Source organism: Sorex araneus, chromosome 2, assembly GCF_027595985.1.
Source record: "Sorex araneus isolate mSorAra2 chromosome 2, mSorAra2.pri, whole genome shotgun sequence".
Lineage (NCBI taxonomy): Eukaryota > Metazoa > Chordata > Mammalia > Eulipotyphla > Soricidae > Sorex > Sorex araneus.
The window spans coordinates 275,065,239-275,081,778 of NC_073303.1; the positions used below are offsets into that span (position 1 = coordinate 275,065,239).

The window sequence follows — 16,540 nt, forward strand, 5'->3', positions numbered from 1 at the left end:
TTCTTGAGAACTGTGGGTGGGTCTATGTACCAAAAAATTGTTAATACTTGTATGCGCAATCCATTTTTCTGGAGGGAAGGATCCAGAACTACTAGATTCTTGAAGTCAAAAAGACCAAAGAATTAGTTTAGATTCAAAAATGCTCTACTTGGAGGGGAGAGAAGCTTGTTTACTCCTGGAGAAGCACTGACTTACCTTGGGTTTGCTCTCAGTGTATTGTGAATGTAGACATACTTAGAATATTATGAAGCGCTTTTCAAAACATCACATATGTATAATATTCAAAACACGCTTAGCTCCAACAACTGCCGTCAGATGTAGCCTAGTTGACCTTCAGTCATCTGAATATAGGCCACAGTATAATCAGCCCAAAGTCTCAGGAACACAGAACATTAACAGCAAAACAGACACTGCGCTGGGAAGGGGCCCAGCCTGGGGCACAAGCACAACTACCTGGCTGCTTGTGGTAGGTGAGCTCTCTGCTGGTCAGGCAGAACCACCGCTTCTTGAAATTCTTCTTTCCAATCCGAGTTCTTCCCTGAGCTCTTTTGTACATCTCACTGCCAAAACAACAGACAAAAGAAATCAGCCACGGATATTGGGAACCAAGAACAGTTCCTGAATTTGAAAGACATCAACGGTTTTCAAAGACCAAGTATTTGAGGATGTCTCTGTTATCAACGACTCTTGCGTTTATTTAGTTTGGAAATTCGAAGGGAGTCAAGTCAGTCTGTAATCCTAACTGCGGTCCAGTACAGAAAGGGCCAAATGAACGAGCTGCCTCCGAAATTTTCAATGACAGTCCTCCTCAAAGACTGAACAGTGGTGGTACTGTTACCTTTCCACAGCACTCAAGCATCCTTGGTCTTACTAGTGGAACAACTCTGGGGCTGTATGACATGTCCTTAGGCCCATCTGGAGTAAAGAGTCTCGCACAGTACACCCCAATTTTCCAGGCCCACACCCTTTATACTTAATTTCTATTACTGGAACCCGGTGAATGCCGAATTCCCTTTAATTACCCTTCTTTCAGGTGCACTGGTTCACTTGTACCACTGGACTCTTTCGTTTCAGTAGATGAAATTTCATCCAAGAACTAAACAGAGAAACGAGCAGTTATAACATTTTGTAATGAGGGATGTCATACATTGTTTCCACTTTAAATGATACTGTTGTGAAGTTCTTCATTATGAAGGAATACACATAACTAATTTAAAAAAAGCGAAACACATTTAATTGTAGACGGAGTTACTAATTTATACATGATAGTTTCTTGAAAAAAGGTTTTTAAGTGATCCAAAACCTAGTATAGCATTCCCTATAAGAAATAATTCAGGATATGATCCCTTACCGGTAAATCTGAAATCAGAAAGCTCCGAACATGCCATTTGTTGTTTGATTAGAAACAGTCATTTGGTGGTATAACTATTTTAATTGACAGCTTACAGTTTGTGACTATCAGACACTGTGCATGCCACATGAATGTCGGATGAGGGGGTGCTGCCTCAAACCCCACTGGAGGGTATTATGCAATATGTAGCATATACATACCTTTGAAAACTCATAAATTGGAATTTTGGAATATTCCCTGGTCCCAAAGATTTCAGCTATAGGATTGTAAACCTTATTTCGGTTCTGACACTTTCAAATGTTGCAGTAGAGCCTTTATGTGACATAAGTTACTCATCCAGCATAAGAGATTTCTGACTTCTGTTAGTGTAACTAAATTGAGCCTAGACATGGTAAATGAGTTGCAGCAACAGTTACTATATATTGCCAGTGTGTTGGCAACAAAGATTACAAATCTCTGGAGTCATAACTGAAGTCTAATTAAGTTCTTTGGAATAACTTGGAAACGTAAGGATCTATAAAGTGAAAGAATACAATTACAATGCACTATCTAGACAGGGCGAATACAGGTCTTCATCTGCTTGGGGCATCACTGTCTGTGACTACAGTCAAGCAGAATAGATAGTTATGCAAAAGGACTGAAAATACTCATGTGTGCTCAAATCTGGACAGTGCCAATGGGTACCTGGGAATGACAGGAAACCAGCGCCACTGTCCCTTCTCTGCAGCAGTGGGGTCAGCAGGAAAGTGGCTGTGTAAGCATTAAAGGCTTCGAGCATGGCACTTCCTCAGAAGCAGCAGAGGAAGCTAGTACATTAGGGACAAAGAGCCTCTGTCGGTACAGTAGTGAGAGCCAAGTCTGAGAAAGGGGCTGTACTGACGCCCCCTCAGTCCTGAGTGGGTGACCGGGATGAGGAACACAGAGACTGCCTGGCAGCCTGAACGCCTTCTCCGTTGACACCAACTCAACTCACTGTGGTGGGATCGGATGCTGCCAGTGCACAGACAATGGAGGAACGAGAGAGGACGCCACCATCCCGACACCTAAGTCTGTGCTCACTGTCCCACAAATCTCAGCATGTCCTAAAAAGAAAAGGCCAGCACTTCCTTGCCTAGTATTCTGAAAGGCTTCGCAAAACCTTTCAGCGGTTGCATAACTCTCAGTTGAACTCCCACGAATCGAGAAGAAACAATTCCTTTTTCCTTTCTGGCTCTAAATTAAAAAACGCTTTTATTTATTGAGAGCCCTATTTACAAAATTTTTAGGTGCTGCAAAAATGCCTCATTTGTTTAGGATGATTCAAGACCAAAGAGCCTTTCAGAATATTCTTAGTTTCTAAATACAGCAAGTTTTGTCCTCATAGATCTTGTGTTAATATATACTGTAGACTTTTGAATCTTTTAGGCAACTTTCCCTGAATTATTACCATAAGTTTATACAATTTACAAAGATATTCAATATTTTTTAAAAAAACTATATTATGTGCACACAATACAAAAAACTGGCACCACACTAAGCCTTTATATCCCGTGACCGAAGGTTCCAACTCAGTGGCCTTTTGTCCATTTGGCAATGTGTGAAGACAGTTTTGGTTGTCAAAATATCTTGTAATGTACTAGACAGCCCCTCACAGTCAAGAATTATTCATCCAAATTGCCAATGTGCCACAGTTAAGAAACTCTAACTCTAGATATTTGTGATCTGTCACCAAGTCACTGGAAATAGTAGCTCTTGCTAAAACTCATTTAGGTATTTTCATAGCAAGAAAATGCCTGTTTTATATGGGAAGAGAAAGGTCTGGCCCCGAGAAAGTGTCACGAGCAATGCTATCCCCATAGTAAAGCAATCATACCTTTTTAACTGCTATGATATATCCTTCTTCTTGAAACATTTTGAAAAATTCACACATGAATGTCTCTTTGAAACTTGACTAAAAAGGAAAAAAAGAAGAATTTATACACTGAGAGCTGTGAATATAACAAACTACCAGCTGAGAATTAAGTTAAAAGGGATTCTCTCTTGGATTTCAGGAGGCTGACAGCTTTGTAGCTTAAGATTTCTTTCAATTGTTGTTTGGCGACTGCGCACGGCATCTAACTGAAACAGGCGCTGCATATGTACCTGTCTGGTTTCGCCCGTCTTAGTCTGGAAGCGGGTGAGTGTGGGAGAGGCGGGCGACAGTGCACAGCAGCATCTAGAAGCACGAGTACTGAACAGACGTGGTGGCTCACCTTGCTCTTGGACAGGCTGCCCCAGCTTCCCAAGGTCTGAATCGTTTTGGAGATGAGAGTCAATGTTCTAATTGTTTGTGCATCCTAAAGAAAAAGATACAAAATTCAATAGCTTTCAAGAAGTGAGATTTGTTTTAAAAGTAAACCAGAGAATAGGATCTATTATCCTAAAACGGTGCTTCAAAAATACTCATTCAAGCAAGTCATATAGATAAGATCTAGCTAAGGATGGACACGCCTTGTTCTGAGACAAAGAATCCATAGGTAGCTGACAATCGTAACCATACTTAATGTTTATCTTGAATCGATATTATATAGACATCATTTTTACAGTCTGGGCACATCCATGGCATCCACTTTTACTCATCTTGTAACTTGAAACAGTAGCTTCAAATTTTATCTACTCAACCCATCTCTAAGCTATTCAATAATTTAAATGAACTCTGCAATCAGTGCTCCTCTCTCTCTCTCTCTCTCTCACCATTTTGCTTTTTTTTTTTTTTGGTTTTTTTTTTGGGGGGGGTCACACCCGGCGATGCACAGGGGTTACTACTGGCTCTTCACTCAGGAATTACCCTTGGCGGTGCTCAGGGGACCATATGGGATGCTGGGATTAGAACCCGGGTTGGCCGCGTGCAAGGCAAACGCGCTACCCGCTGTGCTATCACTCCAGCCCCACCATTTTGCTTTTTAACACTTAGTGATACTCAGGGCTTACCCCTGGCTCTGCCCTTATTACTCCTGGTGGTGCTTGGGGGACCAAATGGGATGCCGGGGGATAAAACCCGGGTTGGCTGTGCGCAAGGCAAGTACTCCTGTACTATCGCTCCAGCCTCTGCACTCAGCTCTCTATGCTGTGGTAAGAAAGACTCAAATTCAGCTGAGCAAATGAGAAGCCACCCGTTCATGAAGGATGACAGCAGAGAGGAACTATTTGAGTCTGTTCTTCATGGTGCTTTTCAGGCCGGTCCTTCAGAAAGAATATACTAGAGCTTCCATAACAGTGTTCTCTAGCAAGTTCCTACTCCTGCCAGTATGTACTCACTGAAAGAGGGAGTACATGTGGGGGGAGGGAATGTAGAGGGGCATGGGGAGGGGTGAAGAAGAGACATTTGGTGTGTGACATAACCTGAACAAGGACTATATGGGCCATACTAAAATTTACTGAGAAATAGTTGCACACTTCAAGGCTATTCAAAAAATATTTTTGGAAAATTCACTGTTTCTATAAAAGGTCCATATAATTCCCTGGTTTTGAAGAATACAAAAAAATTGACAAGGTGATATTAAATTGAATTTCTCCAAGATGTTCTGTTAGGCCGAGTCATATGAAACTACTTCTATTTGGCTATTTTTGTTCTAAAAACTTTATTTCACCATAATTATTTTAAGAAAGAATTATTCATCTCCCCTCTGGCCCCTCATTCTCCACTCAAAATGATGGATCACATTTTCTTTAAAGAAATTATTTTTTTTTCTTTGGGGCCACACCCAGCAGTGCTCAGGTGGACTGATCATATGTAATGCCAGGAACTGAACTGGAGTTGGCTGCATGCGAGGCAGTGACCTTAATCCTGAACTGTTTTTCTGGCCCCAAAGACACTATTTCTGAATCCTCCAAGTTAGCCATCTGCTAGTAAGCCCCTTCTGTTGAACTCATACTCTCTACTTAAATACATGCAGGTTTTCACGTTAGAAAAGGCTCCTTGTTAGATGGGCTTCCTCTGCAAGATGCCACATGCCAGCAAAAAACATGCAGGCCCGGTTTGAGTGGCTGACCATCACGAGAGAGTAAAGACATGCTTAGAAACAGCAGGACAAATGTCATGACGGGAGTCTTCCTTGCTCTCAATTTCTATTCTCTGAATTGACAACACCCCTCACTTGGCCTCATTTAGAAGGTCCTTAGGAAGACAAGGTCATACTGAGAAACAAAGCACCAAGTGAAACGATAGCGTAAAGCAATCCTTCTGGCCGAATGGTCAAAAACGTGGCCAGATCCCGGAGCCTGTGGTGAGACTTCCCTGCGATGTCTACGGTTAGGACATGCAGATCCCATCTGGACACAAAGCACAGTCACAAGCTCAGAGGTGGGAGTTCCGTCATGTCCAGAATGCTGCCACCAAGCTTCTGCCATCCCATGCCTTCTATTCGGTTCTTGTGACAACAGCTCTGTGGACCGACAAACACCGGCCCACTCGCTGCTGTGGCAACCCAGAGCTTTGGCAGGGAAGGATTTGTCTGCTGCCGCAGCAGTAGGAGGCTCTGTGCCCTTTTCAGAGTGAAAGGGGCGCTCCACAGGAAGCAGCTCTCAGTGGAGAGGCCTCCGGGCCCATGCAACTCCCAGGCCTGAGCACAGCCCTGGCCCTGAGTCAGCCGGGGAGCACTTCCTCGTCACCAGGGCTCCAGTGCGAGCGTGGGGCTGACAGGGTTCTCAGCAGCACTCGGCAAGTCAGGCTGCGTTAGTCTGACGGTGGCTGTGGAGAAGACACTGATGTTTTTGTAGCTGTAAGTGGGACAACCAGGGGACTTAGATCTTGGAGTAAACAGAAAACACCGAGAGCAAGGCCAGTACAAAGTAAGCACTATTATTTTAATCCGTTACTACATTTTTTAGGGGGTTTTGTTTTTGGGTCACACCTGGTAATGCAGGAATTATTCCGAGCTCTGAGCCCAGGAATCACGGCATGCAAAGGATTGAATCCGGGTTGTCTGCATGTAAGGCAAGCCCCTTACCACCCACTGTTATTTTTTAATTACTATAATTTTTTATCTGATGTTCCTGTCACTGATTTGTATAAAATTACAAAATACTTGAAACAAGAAGCTGAAATAATAGCAAGAAATATATTGTAGGGGACTATGAATTTAAGAAACGTGTGGGCCCATGAAGGGAACATAGTAGTAACTTGAAACTTAAATACAAAAATATAAAATCTCCCATCTACAGTAATATCTCAGTGGAAAAAAACCCAGTGATCCCAATCAAATCATGTTCCAGTAAATTTCTACTGCATTAAAGAGAAAAAACAAATCTCTTGGAAATATCCGCAAATGGAAAAACCTGTAATAAAAAAATTCTTGTGTTATGCAAATTTATTTAAGTATACGTAACAGTGGAAGAAAAATATTATAAATCCTGCCTCTACCCATCACAAAGCTTCACCACTTATCAACATTTTATTACTCTGGCATAATATCTTTTAACAACAAGAAAGCTTTAGGCCTTCTCTGAAATGCACCCAGAATTTCTCTGGCTGTGTCAGTCTTTAAGCATCAGTTCTAAGATAGCATAACCAAGCGAAATTGTCTTTCCTCATTGCAACACAACTGAAAATGGAAGAAAGCTTTGAGAAGAACACTTACTGGATGATGAGGTCGCAAATGAAAAGTATGAGGTGACACTACGGCTACAGCAAAGAAACGGAGAAATACAAAGCTGCTCACTGCAGAGTACTGAACATGAGGGTCATCTGCAGGGAAAAACGGTGACATGTCACGCACAAAAACACGGATGGCCAAGTGAAAACTACCGAGAAGACATGTTGACTGAGTAGGAGACCGCTGTCAGTTGTCCCAAAAGGACGGAGTAGATGACATGACAACTCAAAGGGCTCAGAGAGAGAGAGCAGAGGGGTCAGGGCATTCGCCTCGAACCCGGGCTGGACTCCCGATATCGCACACAGTTCCACCCCCCAGCACTGTCGATGTGGCCCAGACCACCCCCCTCAAAAAAAAAAATGAAATGACAGTTAATGATCATGACTAAATTAAAGGGGGAGGTCTTATAATTGAGAAACTCGGAAAGAAATGATACAGGCGAAGATGCTAGGTTTCCAGAATGCTGTTGTTTGGGGAAATACCTCTTTTCTCATCTGCAAGAAGTCCCCACCAATTACCAGGAAAGAAAGGCAGTACCTCGCTCTACCTAGTGGGGACACTGTGTCCCTTTTCAGGTTAGGAGACTATTTTCAGTTTTGGAATACTGTTTCCATTTCCCCTTAAATTTTAAAATCAAGGGCCCAGAGCAACAGCACAGCAGGGAGGGGCACATCCTTACAATGCGGCCAACTGGGTTAGATCCCCAGCATCCCGCAGAGCCCTCCAAGCCCTACCAGGAGTGATTCCTGAGTGCAGAGCCAGGAGAAATCTCTGAGTACTGCTGGGTGTGGCCCCCAAACAACAACAACAACAAAGACTACTGTCAGAGGAGACGCAATAAAAGCACTTAGGCAAAAGTTTCTACTTTAAAAAAGCTACTGAATTTCACAGAAAATCAAGATAAACTAAAGCTACCTTGAGGCTCTGATCACTGACTAATCAGATGGTGAAGACGCTGGTACTGGGTTAAGGAATGACTTGAGTTTTGCTCTTCAGCTACTTACTAGGGAAGTCAGTGAATCTGTACTTCATCAGAAATACCTGCCCCTGCCAGTTTCTCATACAAACAGCACGTGTTCGCCAGAAGTACAGGAAGCGTAAAAGCGCTGTACGACTCGCTGCAACAAAACTCACCCCTGCATCTACTCAGGGCTTCGTAGGCTCAGGACTGAAGCTGAGCTGAGCTTGCAATCATAAATGAAATGAACTACAGTGTTCAGGTCACTTCTGTCAGAGTGAAACTGCTCAAGTGCGTGTCTAAGCACATAACGGAGGGCCTAGGTCACTGTGGGGTGGGGTGCACTAGGGACAGGCCCGGCCTAGCTCTGACCCTGCTTGCCGAGACTCTCGAGGCTAAGCTCATATCCCCTGCAGATGGAGGCAGCACAAGGGGGCAAGCGAGGGGCCGGGCTGCTCAGTGCTCTGCGCTTCTGACCACAGTGACAGCCGGGAATACGGATCCCTCAGGGAGCTGCTTCCCTCAGCCCTCAGGCGGGTTTGGAGCAGCCACGGCAAGTCTGCTCACGGAACGGAGACGCATGTACTTAGCTAACTCATCATTTCATGACGTGCTTCCAAGCCAAGCCTTGATACAGCCACTGCAAAGTTACAGTATATACTGATACATCAAAATTTTATAAGTATTGCAACAGAGATGTTCCTAGTAGCCAAAACCATTTCTTTAAAAACCTCAGTGTTCTCACATTATCAAATCTAGTTGGTTGTGGCACATCTACCCACATTTCCCGAGATGTGAACTTTCTGACTGGGGGATGCATTTCCCCTTTGTGGGGAAACGGCCCACACCTCCGCGCGTGGGATGTGTACTTTGCTTTCTTCACTCTTGTGTTCTGTTTAGAAAATGTTTCTCTTTCCTCCCTTTGACTTCCCAAATAAACTTGTTTTACTCAAAAATAAAAAATCTAGTTGTATGGAATGCACTATCTGAATGCATGCATGAGGGAAAGGTAGTTGGTATGATTAACAATGGTATTTTTGTCCATTATACATAACAACAAGCACCTGGGTTAAATATTTGCATGTTACCATTTTCTGCTTCAATTTTCACCTTGTGAAAAATAATGGTTTTGAGTTATTCTTTGTACAGAGCCTCCACAGTACTGATACGAAACAGAATGTTTCCAGATTCAATCAGATTATTTTGTTCAAATGCTGAAGACTATGTTATATATAAAGCTTGAAACACTTTATGTCAAGAAGACAATCACTTCACAAAATAGATGTAGAAAATATAGGAGCAAACATAGGAAAGAAAGGTCTGTCTTAGTGAGACTGGGTACTTACTAGGGAATCTTTTCGTTGCCATCTGCCGCAGAGAGTAGAAGACGTCACACATCAGCGTGGGGCAGCTCAGGCTCGACCTGACAATCGTGCTGAACAGCTTGTCCACATAGTAGCGCAGATTCTCCTAGAGGGTTACAGGAGGTGAACATTTTACATTTCAACTTTGATATGTCTTCAGTAGCTTTGATGAGAAAAAAGGTAATAAACATGAGGCCTACTAGGCAATTATTGCCAGTATTCTAGACTATTTTTGGCTAAACCCGGCTATGCTTAGGGGCTACTCCTGGCTCTGCACTCAGCAATCTCCTTGAGAGGTGCTGGGGACCCATAGAGGATGCCAGGGATCGAACCCGGGTCATCCATGTGCAAGGCAAACACCCTCCCTATAGTACCATCTCTCGAGTCCTATCACTAGAATTCTAACGCTTTATTTTCCTTCTCAAAATTAATTGGACCATTTGCATTCTGACTTAATTTAATGAGATTTAGCCTAGGTGGATATAGAAACGTGTGGAATAAACATCACGAGACACAGCAGAGGATAAAGAGATCCAAAGGGAAGTCAGGGCAATGGGTGAGCAGTGGGCACTTTTATCTACCACTGGGGACACCTGTGTCCCTAACAGACTCCCCGCTTTCCTGGGAGCAACTCCAAGTACTCGCTGACTTAAAGGGAGGCCAGAGGTGGGGGCGCAAGCTGCGAGCACAGGCAGCCTGCCTCCACCACTGCTGCTAGAGCCAGGGACAAAATATGGCCAAGACAACAACACAGCAAACCCCAGTGAGGGAACGACACTCGGGAAAGAGTACCTGCCTGTGTCAAGAATAAAAGAGCATAAAAAAGCAGCGCTTCCCCCCCCACCCCCAAGCGTGGTGGGTGACGTTAGCAGGAGAGAGGCGGATCAAACAGTGAGGCGATTCTGATGCATAAGGAGACTACAACTCACCTTATTATTTTCTACATTATCTCCCTCTTTCAGTTTAATAGGGTCGATTTCACAGGGTTTAGAGGATTCACATATCTGCGGAATACATTGTTTCACTTAATTTCTTTTCTAAACAAGCTGGCAAAATGAAAATGACTTAATCTTCTGATAATATCAACTTAATTACAAAAACGGAAACTGCAGCAGTTGAAATCTCCACCCAGAAATAATGTGTACAACATGCCCTCCCAATCATATAAAAATCTTTCTCATAGATTTGAAACACTGGTTAAAATGGAAATAACGAAGTTTCACGTGCATGTTATTCTGTTCATGCTCCAGACACAGTGAAAATCCTCACATCACGGTGTGCTCTTTGAATACAAATCCCCTGATGATCATCTATTTGATCATCTATTCGACCTAGAAAGTGCTGATCCTTATTCCTCCAGGACTCTGCGGACAGAGGCTCCCCACCCCGCCCCAGCCCGTCTGGAGAGCACTGCGGAGTGCGCTGCTGGGGCCCGTGGCTTTACCTCGTCCAGGATGGGTTTCAACGTCACTTTCAGGTAGTGCCCTCCCACTATTTTCATCATCTCGTCCAGACATCGGGTAGCCAGGGAGTTTCCTCTAAAAATTGTGTTTGCATCTCTGAAATACAGTTAGAAATAAGGTAAAAGCCAACGTGGTACACAGAGGTCATGGCATCAACAATGAGATATTGGATGTGGCTGCACTCAATTCTGCTAAGCCTTACTATTCACTTAAAAGTCTGTCGGGAGTGGGGCCAGAAAGGCGGTACAGCGGGCAGGGCGCTTGCCTGGCACGCGGTCAGCAGGGTGCAATGCCCACAATGCTCAGCATGCTAGATGGCTGCTCCAGCACGGCCAGGTGTCTCCCAACAGTTTCAAAAGGAACTAAAGCTCGTTATTATTCACAGTAGCTAAGGTACGAAAACAGTGCAAGTCCAAGAGCAGGTGACTGGGTAAAGAAACTGGTATTGGGCTGAAGGGACAGCACGGGCAGGACACTTGCTGGCCACTGGTGGGACAGGGCTCAGTCCCTGGCACGACGGATGCTCCCTCGAGAACTGCTTGCGGAGAACCTGAGTGCAGCGCCAGGAGGAAGCCCTGAGCACCTCAGTGTGTGCCGCCCACGCCGCCAAGCAAAGTGTGGCCTACACACACGACACAACACCACTCGGCTCCAAGGAGAAGTCCTGTCATTGCCGCAACGTGGACAGAACCAGAGGGTGTCGTGCCAGGTGAAGGGAGGCAAAGAACAATCAGCACGACCTCTCCTTGCGGAGCGCAAAGAAACCCAGCAGAGGCACAGCGGGTCCCGTGCAGAGCCCAGCTGACTGAGAGGGCAGGGTGGGCACGGGGGCGAGCCTGAGACCCTGGTGAAGAGATGCTGACGCTCGGGGTGACTGTGGTGATGGCTACAATTTTATTATTCAAAGTTCTGAAAAGCACAGCACCTAGAGAAAAATCAGGAAATTAAAAAAAAAATGCCTGCGACCATTAGGATTTTCAGGCTTACAAAAAACCACTCACTGGAACATTAAAAAAAAAAAAATCCTTCATTAAATAATTCACTGTGGGAGATTTTCTCTGCTAACTTGAGAACTGTCTTTCACAACCTGCCGAACAACTAGCTCTTTCACACGAGACTGGCCAACACGCGAGAACCCAGGCACGTGGGTGCTTACTGTGTATCCTTCAAGTCCAGCTCGGCCACCGCCGTGGCGAAGGGCACCAGCTTGTCGTGATGCAGCAGCAGCCGCACGAGGGGCAGGACAGCTTCGTTCTTGTCTCGACAGATTTCACCCAAAATGTAAGCAGCGGAGGCAGAGACCGGCTGGGACAGAAAGGCGGCAAGGGGGACGGGTCAAGGGCTGACCCACGAGAGGAACGCCATGCGCCCCCTCCCGCCTCGGTCCTCCTCATAGCGGGAGGCTTCATTTCTTTTTTTTTTTTAAATTTTATTTTTATAAAGTTGCTCACAATAATTTATTACATTCAATATTTCAACATCAATCCCACCACCATTATACCTTCCACCATCATTATTTTGAATTTTCCCACCATCACCCAAGCCTGCCCCAAAGGCAGATGCTAAATAATTTTATACTGCTTGTTGAGAATAATCCACTAAAAATGATCCAAAAGGTTTCCTTAGAGAAAACTGTGAAAATTGTTGTATCTCACATTTGAGCCATTAAGCCCCTGTATAAGCTACCACTAACATGTTATATACTGAACGCTTTATTTAAAAAAAAATTATTGAATCACCATTTTATTGTAACTATTGAAAGATAGTTACAAGCTTTCATGTTTGGGTTACAATCACACAATGTTCAAACACCCATCCCTCCACCAGTGCACATTCCCCACCACCAATATCCCGGGTAAAGCCCCCCTTCCCACCCTCCCCCTGACTCCATGGCAGACAATATTCCCCATACTCTCTCTCTACTTTTGGGCATTACAGCTTGCAACACAGACACTGGGAGGTCATCATGTTTGGTCCGTTATCTACTTTCGGCATGCATCTCCCATCCCAACTGATTCCTCCAGCCATCATTTTCTTAGTGATCCCTTTTCTATTCCATCTGCCTTCTCCCCTCCGCTCATGAAGCAGGCTTCCAGCTATGGGGCAATTCCCCTGGCCCTTGTATCTACTGTCCTTGGGTGTCAGTCTCATGTAATGCTACCCCACACTCCACAAATGAGTGCAGTCCCTCTATGTCTGTTCCTCTCTTTCTGACTCATTTCACTTAGCATGAGACTCTCCAGGTTTATCCATTTATAAGCAAATTTCATGACTTCATCTCTCCTAACAGCTGCATAGTATTCCATTGTGTAGATGTACCAAAGTTTCTTTAGCCAGTCATCTGTTCTAGGGCACTTCGGTTGTTTCCAGATTTTGGCTATTGTGAACAATGCTGCAATGAACATATAGGTACAGATGTCATTTCTACTGTGCTTTTTTGCATCCTCGGGATATATTCCCAGATGTGGTATTGTGGGGTCATGTGGAAGCTCAATTTCTAGTTTTTGAAGGACTGTCCATATTGTTTTCCAGAAAGGCTGGACTAGTCGGCATTCCCACCAACAGTGAAAGAGCGTCCCTTTTTCCCCCACATCCATGCCAGCACTGGTTGCTTTTGTTCTTTTGAAGGTGTGCCAGTCTTTGTGATGTGAGATGATATCTCATTGTTGTTTTGATTTGCATCTCCCTGATGACTAGCAATGTGGAGCATTTTCTCATGTGGAAGGCTTCATTTCTTTCAGGGATGAAATTTGGATGATCCTGGAATCATGTTACTCCAGGAGTGGTTCAGATAAGTGATTATATATATAATGTATATATATAGTATTTATAAACTTACTGTCATAATGAAACTTGATACTCAGAAATGGTTTCCTCATCTACAGAATCATTTTTATAGCCTTTCCCATTAAATTATACACTTGAGACTCTGAAAGTACCTGAACGTCTGGTGATTTTAGCAGCAAAGTTTTCAAAGGCCCGTAGTACTCTGAAGGAAGCACACAGTCTTCTGTGTAGCAGATGTTTAACCGAAGAGACCCCAGCTCTTCAGTTTTAGATGACTTGTTTCCATTATCTCTTGGCTGTAGTAAGTACCTGAAGTAAAAAGACAATCAACCTCATGTGACATTAAGCTTACAGCCATGAGGTAAATTAATAGCTCACCTATACAAAAAAAAGAAACCTTACCTTAGCCACCACCAAATCAACAATACTTTAGATCAGAACCACTGCCTAAGGAGCAGAGGATTCATTTAAGAATAAAAGCTATTTTAAAACCTCTGACAATTTTTATTATACAAAAAGTACAAGAAAGGAAGATTTCATCCATGGCCAGGGAAAACAGGGGCTAGGAGGACTGGTCAGTGGTTGGAATGAATGACAAGTGTGTGTGAGACGAGGGTTGGTAAGAGAGAGAAGGGACTAGGATGACAATAATAGCTGGGAATGATCACGATGGACAAGAGCTGAGGGTTAAAAGTAGGTAAGGGATATTCTGGATAACCTTAAAAGTAGGTAAGGGATATTCTGGATAACCTTTCAGTATCAATATTACAAACCGAAAAGCGCAAGGGTAGGGGGGAGGGAAGGAAAGAGGAAGGGAGGGAGGGCGGGGGGGGGGGAGGGAGGTCCTGCTACTCCTCCATAAATAATTTGTACTGAATTGGAGTAGACATGCACCAAAGAAAATATAAGCGATCTTGTTTCAAATTAAATCCTGTATGTAAAGTCCTCGAAACAGATGAACAATTATCAACTAATTTTTATTTTACTACAGAGAAGCAGTATAACAACATGGAAAATGTTTGCGACAATCAGAAGTCAAAAAAGATTTAGGTAAGTACAAGGCTGGAGCGATATAGCACAGTGGGTAGGGCGTTTGCCTTGCACGAGGCTGACCCGGGTTCGATTCCTCCATCCCTCTCGGAGAGCCCGGCAAGCTACTGAGAGTATCCCGCCTGCACAGCAGAGCCTGGCAAGCTCCCCGTGGCGTATTCGATATGCCAAAAACAGTAGCAACAAGTCTCACAGTGGAGACGTTACTGGGGTCTGCTCGAGCAAATCAATGAGCAACGGAATGACAGTGAGAGTGACAAGGCAAAAAATAGGTATGGAAAATCAGGTTGAAATATCCAAGGAAGAGGAGTAGAAAGAAGAAACTGCAGCATTACACACGGCCACGTTCGTGGCCTCGCAAGAGTCCCTACTCTGCCCACTGCAGCGCCGAGAGCAGCGCACCACGTTTAACAGGCTAAGGTGGGAGGCAAAGGGTCTTGACCCTAAAACAAAACAACAAATGAATAAATACTAGCACACAGGCTCAGCATGTAAGAGCACGACAGTAATCTCTTATACAAGGGCTTACTGGCTCCAGGGTGTGATGCAACAATCTTCACCTATTTTCTTCTAAGGAAACTTTTTCTGATCATTTTTAATGCATTATTCATAACAAGCCATACAAAAGAAATGATTTAGGACCTGCTTCGAGGGCAGACTTGGGTGATGGTGGGAAAATTCAAAATAATGGTGGTGGGATTGGTGTTGGAATACGGAACGGAATAAATTGTCAACACTATTAAAATAAGTAAAATTTAAAAAAACTTCAGTATTAGACCAGAATCCATAAAATGCATTAAGTAAAACATAAGCAGAACTCTTTAGGATATAAACCTCAGAGGAGTCTCGAAAGTTCTGATTCCAGTGGCAAAGATCGAAAATCCCAAAAGTAAACAAATGGAGTTTAAAAAGGTTTCACCTGGGCAAAAAGCAGCCTAGGCTAAAATCAGAAGATGCCCGACTGAATGGGATAAAATATTTGCACGTATTATACTGAATAAAGGACTAATATCCATATTAAGTACCCACAAAGCTCAAGAACAAAAAAACTCAATAACCCAATAAAAAAAGAGAGGTAGATGAACACAAAGTGCTGGCATACAAAGCTTCCGGTGTATGGGCTGGAGCCATAGCACAGCGGGTAGGGGGTTGGCCTTGAACATGGCCGACCCAGGTTCCAACCCCGGCAACCCATATAGCCCCCCAAGCACCACCAGGAGTAACTCCTGAGTGCAGACCCAGGAATAAACCCCATGAGCATAGCTGGGTGTGACCCAAAAAGCAGAAAACAAACAAACAAACAAACAAAAAACAACCTTTCAGTGCAGGCTCCGGAGACACTCTAGCAGGCAGGGGCGGGCCCAAGAAGGATCCAGAGCGCAGAGCCAGGAATAAGCCATGAGCACCACCACTGTGGCCCAAGAACAAAATACAAGAGCAGCAACAAAAGCGTTCGCTGTAGTCTGTGATCAGGGCAACACAAACAACCACACCCACAAGGCATCGTCTCCCATCAGTGACTGGGGTACCTGGGACTCCTGCAACAACCAGTGTGGTGAGGAGGCGGTGGGCAGGAGGCTTCCCACCTGGCGGGTGGGAACACTGTCCGCTTCGGTCTGTGGAAAAGTCTGAAGAGGTCCCCAAACATGAAGACTAGAGCTTCCATTTATCCTGAAACCTCCTACTTCTTGATACCTACCCCACGAACATGAAAATGGTACTTGGAGGAGCGGAGGATGCTGGGAGGACCCATTCTGGCTGGAAGATGGGTGATAAAAGTAGACTGGAGACCGGGCATGGTGGCCACTCGATACCTCTATTGCGAATGACAACACCCAAAAGGAGAGAGAGCAAAAGGGGAATGCCCTGCCACAGAGGCAGGGTGGGGCGGTGGGGGATGGGGTGGGGGTGGTGGGAAGGATACTGGGAATATTGGTGGAAGAGAATGGGCACTG

At 44.4% G+C, this 16,540-nt stretch overlaps 1 protein-coding gene across 4 annotated transcripts in view; it reads right to left on the bottom strand.

Annotated features, from left to right (window-relative positions):
* The window catches only part of RASA2 (RAS p21 protein activator 2), a 104,355-nt gene that overhangs the window by 16,107 nt on the left and 71,708 nt on the right, over positions 1-16,540 (bottom strand). For 2 of the 4 annotated variants that reach the window (XM_055126103.1, XM_055126101.1), the window contains exons 10-19: positions 13,688-13,844; positions 11,905-12,053; positions 10,730-10,844; positions 10,215-10,289; positions 9,268-9,391; positions 6,949-7,055; positions 3,583-3,666; positions 3,204-3,281; positions 1,023-1,096; positions 454-560 (exon numbers count right to left, since the gene is read on the bottom strand). In XM_055126103.1, coding sequence (XP_054982078.1) covers positions 454-560; positions 1,023-1,096; positions 3,204-3,281; positions 3,583-3,666; positions 6,949-7,055; positions 9,268-9,391; positions 10,215-10,289; positions 10,730-10,844; positions 11,905-12,053; positions 13,688-13,844 — 1,070 coding nt within the window. Of the gene's footprint in view, positions 1-450; positions 561-1,022; positions 1,097-3,203; positions 3,282-3,582; positions 3,667-6,948; positions 7,056-9,267; positions 9,392-10,214; positions 10,290-10,729; positions 10,845-11,904; positions 12,054-13,687; positions 13,845-16,540 lie in introns of all 4 variants that reach the window. The other 2 variants (XM_055126102.1, XM_055126100.1) reach the window with 1 other exon arrangement.